At 39.0% G+C, this 14,175-nt stretch overlaps 1 protein-coding gene across 1 annotated transcript in view; it reads right to left on the reverse strand.

The window, feature by feature from the left end:
• Positions 1–2,452: 2,452 nt before the first annotated feature.
• The window catches only part of LHCGR (luteinizing hormone/choriogonadotropin receptor), a 78,977-nt gene continuing 67,254 nt past the window's right edge, over positions 2,453–14,175 (reverse strand). The window contains exons 9-11 of the mRNA XM_044660659.1: positions 13,930–14,115; positions 6,312–6,392; positions 2,453–3,605 (exon numbers count right to left, since the gene is read on the reverse strand). Of these exons, the coding sequence (XP_044516594.1) occupies positions 2,453–3,605; positions 6,312–6,392; positions 13,930–14,115 (1,420 nt within the window). The remainder of the gene's footprint in view (positions 3,606–6,311; positions 6,393–13,929; positions 14,116–14,175) is intronic.

Genomic DNA, 14,175 nt, shown 5'->3' on the forward strand with positions numbered 1-14,175 from the left:
CAGAAACTTACAAGCAGTATGCTTCTGAACAAGCCACTTAAGCTCTATCAACCTTAGTTTCCTCAACTATAAAACAGGCAGAATAATAGCACCAATCTCAAAGGATGCTTCAATACTCAACTTAAATGCAGCTTCCTCCATAAAGCCTTCCTTGTACTCCTGGCCAGAAATTTTCTTCCTCCTTTGATAGTGTACTTTTTCTTATCTTTATGATATACACAAATTAAAATAGGAAAGTATATTTGTATATGTCTTGGCTTTTCTCTAGTACACACCAAGAGTCCCTTTCAGAAAACAAGTCTTATACATCTTTATATTCTCTTTGGTACCTAGCTCAGAATATTGCATGCCCGCAGAGTTTAATTGAAAGTGGGATTTTACTAAGATGCTGGTAACAGATATATATGGGATAGGCTAAAGGTAGAGAATGAGGGTAAAGAGACTACTTGGGAAGTTTTTGACAATGAAAGTACAAGTGTCAGGTGATAGACTGAAGGAGGGTGGAATCAGTAGGAAAGGAAGGAAGGAATTCCAAACAGCACCAAGAAAGGATAATAAGACTTGATTTGATGGGAGGAGAGAGACAGACAGACAGACACATGGGGTGATGAATCATAGATAACTTTTCAAACCTGTGTTGGAGAAAATGATGGTATGTTTCTTAGATTTGTTATAATATAGCAAAATATTAATGTGTCAAACATCATCAAAATAATTTTTGGAGTAGGCATGCAGACTTTTGCCTAAATCTATATATATTCAATTTAGAGTGAACTGAGACTTTTTTCAGGTGAAATACCTACAGAAGAATAGATGTTTTTATGCTTTCTACTTTCTTGCTTACTTTGTTGCTTTGGTCCTCGAATTTATATATGAACCAAAAAATTTATAGTATATGCTTATAGAAGCCTGAGAAATTAGCATTTTATTTTCATATTATTTCAGGGAGAAACTCATGAATGCCAGTCCATGAGGGAGGCAGACAAACTAAGGAATATATTTGGATAAAAGCAATAAACTGGTGAAGAAGCAGACTGTGTGAAGATAGGGAAAAATAATCACAGAAAATAGATTTTTAAAATCTCTTTATTGATGTGGTTGTTAGTTTTTTTACAGTGCTATTGACTCCTCCTTTCCCCTTCCCAATAAAGATTTCTAATATAAGAAAGAACTGTAGTTAAGTAAAACAAATCTTTTACATGTCCCTCACCTCTAGCTGAGGAGCACCAGTTGTTTCACGAGCTTTGATGTTGCTCAGTGTTATTTTCCTTTATGTTATTGTGGTCATCATACAAATTATTCTGGTTCTTCTCACTTCATTCTCTCTGTTCCTGCAAGCCTTCCTGAATTTCTCAGAATTTGTCACATTTATCATTAAAATAATATTTATTGTGTTTTGGTATCATTAAATTTCCCATTGTGTCTCTCTACCCAGAGGGTCACTCCCTATTTACAAAGAACAAAAAAAGGAAGAAAACATTCAACAAAAGTAATCAATACATCAAACAAGTTCGAAATTCTATGTGATGTTGCACACCTGTGGACCCCAACTTTACAAAGATTTTGGGGAGAGAGAGTCTACTCATATTAAGAAGCAAGATTTTAATAAGTATATAATGCATTTAGAGCCAGTTTTTTGTTGTGCCATCAAAAAAGGATTGGGATAGAATAGATGTGCTAAGAAACAAGCAAACTTTAAATGAAAAGTTGAGTCTACAAATACTCCCTCCCACAAAACACTTCAAATGAAAAACCACTGTGACTGATAGTAAAGATACCTACCAGATAGTTAACCTTTGCATTTGTCTACCACCAAAAAAAATTATAGTATGTCAAAGTTTTCTTCTATTGAAAGTAAAAAGATGGTGCCTCTAAAGAAGCTCTATTTTCTTTAATACATTTCATTTACCAAACAACAAAGAAAACATTCTGATATTCTCAGGATGCTTAAAAGCTGCACAGAGCAAATAAGGATATTAGGTGCTTTCATTGTTTATGAACATCTTAGCGCCCTTTGGAAGGAGAATGGATGTAATGGTCTAGAGGTCTAATTCAGCCCTGTGAATCTAAGAACCAATAAGACAGGGACAGGGACTAGATCTGTGATTTTACTGGTATAGGGATCTCTCAGGCGAGGAAATCCTCTTCACCAATATAGGTTGACAACCTCTTTGTATCTTGTAGTCTTAGAGAGCATCCATTGCATTCAGAGGTTAAAGATTTGCCTTGCCAGTGTGCATCAGAGGCTGGATTTACACCCAGGTCTTCCTGGCTGTAAGACCAGATTCCTATGCATTATTCCACATAGCCACTCTTAAGAGCAAATGATTGTACAAAACAAATACTTCATGTAAACATTACTGATAGCTAACAAATAAAATTGAAGGAGCACACTTTAATTTCAGTAGTATTTATACAGCTGTGATCCTGCAGTGAGACAGTTCCATTACAGTTAGCATCCTTTGCTGCAAGTCTCTTTCAGGACAGTGGTGTACTGACATTTGAAAGTGGATAACTTCATCGTGTTTTGGGGGGCCTTATTTGCTCCAGTAGAGCCATTTTTGCAGTTGGAGGTGTAAGCTGAGAAATTCTCCATTCTGTAAAGTTCTGCTCGGTTTTTACAGTAGCCAAACTTGCTCAGTAAAAGGAAAAAATCTCTCCGGAATGCCTTTGTGAAAATTGCATACAGAAACGGATTTGCACAGGAGTTAACCGGATAAAATAGTACCAGTAAAATTTTGGAATTGGTCACAGTGATGAGGGGTACTTTGAATGCGGCTGAGATGGCAAAAAATGAGATAGGGGCCATGCAGGTAAAATCAGTGAATATTAGTATTGCCATTTTCTTGGCAATCTTTGTGTCCTTGTTGGCTGCTACGAGCTCCGGATTCTGGACTGCAAAGTAAATTTTAATATAACAAGCACAAATGATGATGAAGGCAGCCACATTGATTACCAAGATGATCAGTATATATGCTTGGGAGAGAGTGGTCTCAATGTCCATGGGGAGACAAATGCTCACCTTCATGTAATTGCTAATACCCACAAGGGGCAACACCGCAAATATCGTGGAAAATAGCCACCCTCCAAGCATAATCAGCACGGCGTGTCTCAACTGCAGCTTTCGATCTAGTTGCATGGCGTACGTTATGGTGTGCCACCTTTCTAGAGTGATCACGGTGAGTGTGTAGACAGAAAGTTCACTTGCAAACACGGTGAAAAAACCAGCGGCTCTGCAGCCACTTCCCGTCTGCCAATCAATGGCATGATTATGATACTGACCTTTGGTTTTAGAATCGACCGAGGCGATGAGCAGCAGATAGAGCCCCATGCAAAAATCGGCAAAGGAGAGATTGCACATGAGAAAGCGGGGGACTGTCATTTTATAATGACTGGTCAGGAGGACAAAGAGGACAGTGAAGTTTCCCATGATTGCCAGGAGATTTATGAGCCAAATCAGGACTCTAAGGAAGTCATAGCCCATGATATCTTCACAAGGATTAAAGGCATCTGGTTCGGGAGCACATCGAAGTATTTTAGGTGAGCAGAAGCCATAGTCATAATCCCAGATACTTAGTTCACTCTCCGCAAAGATGGCAGAATAGCTGTAAGAAGAATATCTTAATTGGTTGTAAACCTAAGAAATTTTCTTTGGTTCTGAGTACAAAGAAATGCAAGAATTATCTTTAGCACTGTTTTTTAAGCCAAAAAAGAAAAGGAAGCAAAACCAAAACAAACCCTGGTCTCACATTTATTTGTTAAATTATCTCAGAACTCTGAATTGATGTAGGAGTTCTTTAAGAAAGAAATAAAACACCATTTAGACTTTTTTTTTATAGATTGTGCACATTGATGCAAAGACATAATGAAGCTGTTTACAGAGGGTGATTTTCTTTGGAAAACAAATTTAGAGACACAATATATGCTTGCTAAACTCGAAAGAATCCTTTCTTGGCATTTTCTTAGCTATTTATCTCATTTATTTGCCAGCCAAACTACTATCAAGCTGTTATTCTATAGTAGAGTACAAGCCTCATTGCAAGGCTTACATGGAAAACCTGCAACAGCTTCTGGTAGACTTGTCTTCCTTCAAGACTTCAATCTCAAACCAACGATAGTTCAGTATGTAGAAGTAGGGTCAGTGATAGATTGGGAGATAGAGGAGGCTTGGCGTTTGAGAGTCGGGGTAAAGCCATGGAGGATGGTGAGAGATCAATAAAAGGCATGTGGAAGAGTGAATGTTAAGAAAAGAGAGAATACTAAAATGGTTCTATTACCTAAGGGTTACATGTTTAAATGGAAAGAAATTTCTCATCCGGATCAGGTAAAAAGATGGTTCTAACTCTGAAAGGAGTTAATAGAACATTTAGTGTTTGGGCAAGCTTGTAATATTGTGACACACAAAAGCTCAATAAATATTCCTTATATTGGGGAGGGATAGATTATTATTAAAATACCAGGGGCTATAGAAGCTGATATTATTTTCCTGTCAAGATCCTTGCAAATATTTTAAATTAAGGTTGATCACTTATGCTTTTCTTCTTTCCTCTGCCCCAACTCAATAATCTGCTTTATGAAATAAGAAAATGAGAGAGGTGGGGAAAAAGTTTAAGAAGTGGGCCTTCAAAGAGGTGTTTGATGTGAATAAAAATATAGAGAGCAGTTTGGAAAACAGATGTTAACACATGAGACAAGGGAGATACCCACCAAAGGGATACTACTCTCTAAGTGCAGTTATAGAGATGAAAATAACTTGACATGGGAATCTTTGCCTCTTTATTAACTGTGTGATGTATCAAGCTTCCATCTCATGCATTTCAATTTTTAATAAGTTTTCTGCCTTTAAAGATGTGAGACTGGGATAAAAAGAGAAATTTTTAAAAAGGCATAGAAAAGGTAAACTGCAAGAAAAGAGAAGAAAATTAATGATATGGAAGAACAAACAGTAATTATCTTGGGGGCACTTGGTTTTGCATGTAATGGTAATTTTTTTTTAAACCCTTACCTTCCATCTTGGAATCAATACTGTGCATTGGTTCTAAGGCAGAAGAGTAGTAAGGGTTAGACCAGTGGTTCCCAAACTTTTTTGGCCTACCACCCCCTTTCCAGAAAAAATATTACTTAGTGCCCCCTGGAAATTATGAAACTATTTATTGAACTCAGAATAGAATGTAATACAAAAAAAGTGTGGCCATCACCGCTCCCTGGATCGCTACAGCACCCACCAGGGGGCGATAGCATCCACTTTGGGAATCACTGGACTAGGTGATGGGGGTTAAGTGACTTGCCCAGGGTCACACAGCTGGGAAGTTTCTGAGGCCAGATCTGAACCCAGGACCTCCCATTTCTAGGCCTGACTCTCAATCCACTGAGCTACCCAGCTGCCCCACTGTAATGGTAATTCTTAAGCTCAGGAAACGTGAGAATGGAGCAGTGATGATTTTCTGAGGCAGTAACATCTATAATAACTATATTAGAAGGTAAGAAAAAAAATTATTGAGCTGTCTATAGAACAGACATGTATTTACTATATAAAATTGGAGGCTATAGGTCGATAAAGGGCACACTTTATAAAACAATGGGCTACTTGCCATCTACTTGAGGATATTTCTTCCACATGCAGATATACCCCTTGGTCTTCCCTTCTTCCTAAATCTCTTCATATATAGCTCTTAGACACTCACTTGATCCACATTCATTACTAACAGTGAATTTCGGGGGGAATTGGGCCCTTTGTTTTACTCTCTTCATGAACTGACACAGGGAAAACGTTGTTTGTTTCTTCTGCTTGTTTTCCTCTGCTTTAAAATATTAAGACCCCAGCATAAGGCACAGAGACAGCTTTAAACTAATGAGGTTGGTGATTAAGATGACCTAAATCCCTATTCAGAAAGGATGCTGCATCAATGACTTTGGAAACAGTCTAGAATTCATCAAAGCCAACTTAAAAGTTATCTGCTGCATACACCAAATGGAGAAAGGAGTTAAATTACTACAAATTAAACCATCATTTGGCCATTAGTGACTTCAAAATAGGTTGGAATAAATCCATTAATTTTTGAAATATATTAAATAAAAAACTAAGCAGTGATTAATTAGACACAATGTACCATTTTTCGAGTGTCTTGTCTAGCTACAAGAGAAGTGACACTTAACAGACCATGTGACACTAGAAAAAAGAAATTCCTGTTTTAAAACGATTAAAACATCCTCTTTGACACTCTTCCCCTCCAAGATTGATCTAATATTTTAAAAAACACCTTTGTACAAAGTGCATTCAAAATTGTATTTCTTTGCATGCAAATACTTACAATGTTTCATTATTTGGTTTCCTTGCTGTGCTTTCACATTGTTTGGAAAAGTTTTCAAAAATGAAAAGTGAAACATTCTGGCTAAAATAAAAGAAAAAAGGAGTTAAGCTTTTGGTCTTTAAATGAAATCTGATCATGTCTAGGCTTTGTTCCTCCAAATTCTTTACGTATTACACCAGCATCTGCACCATTGTCCTAACTGAAGTGCTTCCTGGTGGGAGACTAAAGGCTTCTGAATTGTCATTATAGTGTTCTCAGCTTAGATAAAACATTCCTGAATGCTAAGTATTTTGTGTGGGCTCTAGAGAGAAAAAAAATCTTATATTTGTCACAATGAAGCACGGCTCTCTATATGCTCATTAAAAGCTTCCTTTGTAGTGTGTTAAGGCTTGCTGTTCACCATTCTCCTCTCTACTTTGGCCTTGGTAAGGAGGTAACCAGCAAAAGTTTATGGCTTTGAATCATATCTTGAAATCTATTTTCTAAAAACTGAACAAAAGTTGAAGATTCCGGCCCCTATAGTCTAGTTTGGATGTTGTGCTTTTTACATTGATGGACTGAGATCTTTTCTTCCCACCCCTCCATCTCCCAAGCCACTAAATGGATTAGCCATCTAGAGAAATAGCAAGAACATAAAAGAATATCAGGATCTGAACACCTAAGAACAAGCTAGGCTAAATACAAAAATAAAAGAGGTAGATGTGAGAATATCAATATTTCACAGAGAAGCATGGGACCCTTTTATATCTTCAGCCAGTTTGACTAGAGAAGTTCTTTTTACAAACCCCCTTCCACAAAAGTGGGAAGGTGGGTTAAATGTCAGAGTTAGGAACAGCCTATCCTTTATAAAACTATGGGTGGGCCCCTTTCCATGTCTGCTTGTAAGATTACACTTCACAGATGGCAGAAATCATAAAATGTTAGCATTGGAAGAGACTTGAAAAATCAGCCAGTCCAACTGTCTCATTTTGTGACTGGGGACACTGAAATCCAGAAAAAAAAGGAATGAAATGAATGGATTGTTCCCCCCTCCCCACTTTCTAGAAATAGAATAATGGAGAGGCAACCATGAAGCAAGAGATTGGAGGCTCAGGGTAGAAGTTCCTCCAGGGCATTGTGGGATACTCCCAGTGTGTCCACACAGGATTCATCCACTCCATCCTCAGTCCCTCAACTTCTCTGTCACTGTGGAGGGTACAAGCATCCTTCCAGTCACCTCGGCTCTCAACCTAAGGGTTACCCTTGACTTCTCCCATTCCTTATATCCAATTTGTTGCCAGCTGGTGTTGATTCTACCTTCATATCTTTAGCATAAGCCTCCTTCTCTCCTCTGACACTACCATCACTCGGGGGGCAGGCAGGGTCTAGTGCATTCCCCTTCTGGTTGGCCTCCCTTCCCCAAGTCTCTTTTTTCTTTAGTGCCTTCCACGTTGCTGTTGCAGTGATCTGACCACATCACTCTCTACTCACACTCCAGGGGCTCCCTGTTACCCCCAGAAGCAAATATACGTTCTTCTGTTTGGCTTTTAAAACCCTTCATAAGCAGGCCCCTTCCTACCTTCCCAGGATTCTGACATGCAATTCCCCTTCCTATGTCTTTTCACTTTCAGCCCCCATGCTTGGAAATACTCTCCCTCTTTACAAACTCTGTCTCCTGATTTTCTTGGCATCCTTCAAATTTCAGGTAAAATCCCACCTTCCACAAGAAGCTTTTTTTTCTGGTTTCCCCCTAGTACTAGTCCTGCCTCTTCTGACAATAATTTCATAAAAAATCCCAATTTACCCTGTATATATCTTTTTTTGTATATAATTGTATGTTATTCCTTCCGTTAGGAAGTAAACTCCTTGAGGACAGGGACTGTGCTAGCTTCCTTTGTATCCCCAACACTTGGCACAGGGCTTGGGGCATTTAAAAAATGATTTCGACTGACTAGTTGGAGAGGAGGGCACCAACTTGTCAGAGATTATAGAGCTAACGAGTCACAATGAAGACCTGAACACAGGTCTTCGGAGTCCCATTCTGATCTTTCTCCTCCAATCAAAGCTGCTTCCTCAAACCTTGGATCAAATGTTTTTTGAGCCCTCCATTCCTGATACTGTATCATGCAGGTATTTGTGTTCTCTGGAGACGAATCTGCTGTTGAGAGAAATGTGAATGTTCTTGGCTATCACTTGGCATCACCCTTTTTATCTCCATGAAAACCTTAATAAAAGATACTGAGGCTTTTCAGACTATCTGCTCAATACAGCTGCATATTATCTAGTACAGAGCAGCAGTGGGTCAGGGTTGTGACACTGAATTGCACAAACATTCCTTTGGTGTCCAACTTTAGTCTCTCGATATCCAGCAGCATCTAAAGTTTGAAGCTTCAAGGAAGAGTCTCTTTGCTTTAGGTTGGAATCCTAAGCTAAAAAACCTTTCAGTTTGGAGCTATTTCCTTTCTCACCTGACATTAATAATAACAATATTATTTTATAGTGCTTTAAGTTTTGCAAAGAGCAGTACATATATTATTTCATTTGATCTTTATAACCCCCCCTGGGAAGTAGGTTCTATTTTTGTCTCCATTTTATAGATGAGGAAATCAGGGCATACAGGTTTCCTTACATAGCCCATATCTCACATCACATAGCTCATATCACATAGCCCATAAATGCCTGATACATTACTTGAATTCAGGTCTTCTTGACTCCCAGTCTGGCGCTCTATCCACCATCTAGCTACCTCTAAGTGAACTCTTGCTTACTTGTATCACGTAATCCATTTCTCTCAGAGGTAGCTTTTCTCTCCTTACAAATGGAACCCAAAGCAATGGAAATGAATTTTCGTCTTCCAGACTCTCAGCAGGTTGGCTGCATCCCTTCCACAGAATTTTGGGCTTGGAAGTGTAAGATTATAGGAATCATCATCGTAATAAAACATTTTTAAAGTGCCTACCTAATTATATCTGGTCTTATATTAAAAATTATGGCTGTCTTCTCTTCTCCCAGCTTCCAAAAGGCAAAAGTTCTGTCAGTACGTCAAAAGTCCCCTTTCCACAAATCTGGCTCATGTTCATCCAGCTTTTCTTTGAAGACCTCAGGTAAGGAATCCATTATTCACTAATGCAGCCCATTCCACTTCTAGATAAGTATGCTTGTTAGGAATTTTTTTCTTGTAACATACATAAATTGTTTTCTTTGTACCTTCTATCCATTGCTACCCATTCTGCCAAGTATGAGGTATTTGTAAAGCCCTTAGTTCAGTGCCTGGAACATAGTAGACCCTAAATAAATATTTGTTCCTTTGTTCCCCCCTTCCCCTGTAGGACTCAGAAGAGCAAGTCTAATCCTTCTTCCACATGACATCACTTCCTATATTTGAAGATAGTTATAATGCTCCACCTTCCCAGTTAGTCTTCTCTACTTTCAATGTTCTCATTTTCTTTGACTAGTCCTCATGGCCCCAAGACTCTTCACTGCCCTGGTTGCCCTATTCTGCTCTTATTAATATCCTTTTAAAAATGTGACACTCAGAACTGGATATAATCTTATCTGATCTGACCAGGACACAGTATAGTAGCACTGCCATCTATCTAGTTCTGAGTACTTTACCTCTTCATTCTAAAAGTGTGTTAATTTTCTTGCTGCCATAACACATTGTTGAGCTTAAGGTCAACTAATTTAATCCCTTGTTTCTTCTCTTTTTTGCACCTAGATCATTTTTAGATGAACTTCTGTTTAAATACCTTTCTTTCACCTGATTCTTGTCAATTAATCAACAAGCATTTCTTAAGTACCTGCCATGTGCCATGTCAGGTTCTTCACTAAACACTAAGCCTACAAAGAAAGGCAAAAGACAGTCCTTGCTCTCAAAGAGCTCACAGACTAATGGAGCAGATGACATGTAAACAGTTATATACAAGCAAGTGATTTGTTTGTGATCTATGTACAGTTGTACAAACAAGCGATTTGACAATGCAAACTTGTCAAAAGTTGAAAAAAATTGCTTTTTTGAACAAAGTATAAGATTTTCCATTTATATTTATCAAATAATTTTATTTGGCCCATTGTTCTAGCCAGTTCAGACATTTAAAAATTATTCCCCTGCTGTCTAACAGGTTAGCGATCCCTCCTAATTTTGTGTCATCAGATCATTGATCCACATATGAAACAACACAAGGCCAAGCATAAAATCCAGGGACAGTCCCCTAAAGATCTCTTTCCAAGATGATATGGAACTTTTATCTATGTCTAAATGTGCAAACACTTCATATACAATCCACACACATTTCTCCAACTTTCCACAAGAGAGCACAACAGATTATTAAATGTTTTACTAGGTAAGTGGACCTAGTAAAGCAGCATCCCCCAATCTACCAGTTTAATGACCCTATCAAAAAAAGAAAAGAAAGTCTTCTTATTGGTGAAGTCATGCTGGCTCTTTGATATCACCCATTTCCTTTTCCAGATGTTCATTAGTCTTCCCTTTAATACTATGTTCTACATTCTTGCCAGCAATCAGTAATTCTCAATGGCTTATAGTTTTCCAACTCCATTATTTTTCCTTTTTTTAAAGATCAAGGCAAAATCTGCCCTTGTCCAATTCTACTTGCCTTTCCTATTTCCCAATGTCTTTCCAAGATCATTGACACTGGTTCATTAAGCACCCTTTATCAGATGGTTCAATAAGTGGAATATAGTTATCTGGACCAGGGTAGCCTGAACTCATCAAGGGCAGCTAAGTGCTGTCAGTATCCCCATAATTATCTTCACCATAAAACTGTGTATTGACCATTTTTGTTGGGTCCTTTTTAGTCAGAGATCTTTCTTATTAGAGAAAATAGAACCAAAATGAAAACTGATCAGCTATGCCTTCTGTCTATATTGTTACCTTTGCCCTTTCCAATGGTCCTTTCCCTCTTTAATTGTCTTCTTTCCCTCAATTTGGCTAAAATTTTTTCTGACCTATTTATATATTCTCAATGATAATCTCACCTGTTTGATTGTCTCTATGAAGATGAGTCCTAAATCTATATATCCGTCTCTAACTTCTCTAGTTCTAGCACTACATAACCAACCAATGGAAAACTATATCTTTCATTCTAAACCTATTCCCTCTCCAAACTTGTCTCTTTCAGAAAGCAACCATCTTTCCAGTTGCTTTGGATGACATGAAAGAATCATCCTTGACTGAAAAGTCATTTCATTGCCTGCATCCATCCAATCAATTGTTGTGTGGCTAATTTTTTTTGCAACATCTCTTGTATCCTCCCCCTTCTGTCAGTTCACAGTCACTATCTTAGTTCAGGCCCTCATCACCTTTTGTCTATAACTTCTTCCCTCATCAATTCATCCACTACATAAATCCCCAAATCATCTTCCTAAGGTACTGATTCTATCATGCCATTCCTCACTCAAGACCTTTTTCTGTCTCCTTATGGTTTCTAGCACAAAGTACAAACCCTTTAGCCTAGTATTTAAAACCTTTTGAAGGTGGGTTCCACTTCACATTTCTATACCATTTTCACACCGCTGTGATCTTAAATACTTTTTTTTATTCCAGTCAGACTAGCTTACTTGCTGTTCCCTGAATGCAGCATCTCATCTCCTACCTCCGTGTTGTCCAATATTTGGGAATAGACTTCCTCCTCATTTTGGCCTCTAAGAAATCTTAGCTTCCTTCAAGATCTGGTGCAGGCATCGCCTCCACAGGGGAGCCTTCTTATACCCCCCAATTTTAGTATTTTTAGGGAACATATTGTATCCTTCCAATAAAATAAAAATCCTTTAGGTCCTGGGCAATTTTGTTTTTATACTTGTATTTCCAGTGCCTAGGCACTGTACCTTATTTCCAGTAGGTGCTTAACAGATATTTGTTGTTTTGAATTCACTCAAATCTGTTTCTTTCTCTGTATAGTTGCTGACTCCTTCCCCATTTGGCCCAGAGCACTTGCAAGATTGCGAAGGAGCAGGTCCTATGTCTAGGTAATTAACACCCTCAGAGAGTGGAGAATTTCTTTCTCAGAGTGTCACACACAGGACAGCAGCGACAGAACAATACGATTCATTCCAGAGCCTGTGAACACATTTTTTTTTTTTTGTGCTATGAAAAGAGAAACAGAGAAAGACAGAGACAGAGAGAGAAAAGAGGGGGAGAGAGAGAGACAGACAGACAGACAGACAAAGACAGACAGAGACAGGGGAGAGAAAAAGAGAGAGGAGAGAGACAGAGACAGCCAGAGATAGAAGGAGAGAGAGACATTGATAGAGACAGAGTCAGAGACAGAGAGAAAAAGAGAGAGAGAGAAAGAGAGAGAGAGAAGAGAGAGAGATAGAGGGAGAGAAAGAGAGAGAGGGGAGAGACAGAGACAGCAGAGAGACAGAAGGAGAGAAAGACAGAGTTAGAGACAAAGAGAGAGACAGAAGAGAGAGAGGGAAGAGAAAGAGAGACAGAGAGAGACAGAGAGAGGAGAGAAAGAGAGGAGATAGAGAGAGACAGACAGAGAGAGAGAGACAGAGACAGAGAGTCAGAAAGAGAGAGACAGTGGCAGCCAGAGAGATAGGAGAGACAGAGATAGACAGAGTTAGAGACAAAGAGAAAGAAAGAGAGAGAAGAGAGAGAGAGAAGAGAGAGACAGAGGGAGACAGAGAGAGGAGAGAAAGAGAGGAGACAGAGACAGAGACAGACAGAGAGACAGAGAGAGAGAGAGATCCAGAGATAGCCAGAGAAGCAGAAGGAGAGTCAGAGATAGAAACAGAGAGAGAGATGAGAGAGACAGCCAGAGAGACAGAGATAGAGACAAAAAGAGAGAGACAGAGATAGAGACAGAGACAGAGAGAGAGAGGTAGAGTTGATGATGATGAAGGTGAATTTCTGCATTTCTGGGAAAGATGTTTCATTCTCCTGTCCTTTTCCACTCCCTTCCCCTAACCCGGACCATTTTCTTTTGGCTATTTTGAGTCCGAGGCTTGGTCCTTTGGAATGGGAAAAGACATACAAAAAGCTTCCTTTCACAAAGAAGACTGGTGAGGCTAGGCAGTAAAGGGTCGAAAAATGTGAGCAAAGTAAGTCTGTGGCTCTTATCAATTTTGTTACTTATTAAGAGAATTAATCATGAGTGAGCTTCTCTGGGCTCCTGTCCTGAGGTTTAAAGGGAAAAAAAAAGGAAGGCACTCATCAGCATGCCTGGGAGAGGAATAACTGAGGAAATCCCCTTGCAGTATTTTGTGTCCATATTACTTAGAAGATTAAGACACTGTGTTAATTTAAACCTCTCCCTCCGCCCCCCACATACCCCAAGGAGATGGTGAACTCTGAGGAGGCTTGGGGCTGATTAGACTTTGAGGAGCCAAGTTATATCCTCAATTTTGCAATGACTAAATTAGGCCATAATTCAATTAGCCTAGAATGGTGACAGAAGCGTTGCAGATGTAGGGTGAATTAACCATTTGGCAATAGCATTCCCCTAGAGAAAAAGTTCTTTTCTTTCCATTTGCTCTCTCTTTGGAGAGACACCCCACTCCCGTACAGCTGGCTCCCACATACTCTAGGGGGTTGACACTGGCCAGTCTGAAAATCTGAATTTTTGGAACAACTGTGCAGTTGGTTTTCTTTTATTCTTTAAAAAATACTTACTCCTTTGTTGGCAGGTTTCTAAATGCACAGCAGTGGCTGGGGTAAGTTAAGGTGGCTTCCAGAAGATTGACAAATTTTTCCCTGGGTGGTAATTTCTTTAGGGAATAGGACGACTCGGCAATTAACACCTGAATGGATTCCAGCCCATAGCTAGGCAGTGCCTCCAGCTTGGTAGAAGAAATATCCCTGTAGAGAAAAAAAGAGAAAGTGTTTGTTTTATTTCATTACATTTTCTTACACCTCACA

The sequence above is a fragment of the Gracilinanus agilis genome, chromosome 2 (genome assembly GCF_016433145.1).
Source record: "Gracilinanus agilis isolate LMUSP501 chromosome 2, AgileGrace, whole genome shotgun sequence".
NCBI classification, from domain to species: Eukaryota; Metazoa; Chordata; class Mammalia; order Didelphimorphia; family Didelphidae; genus Gracilinanus; species Gracilinanus agilis.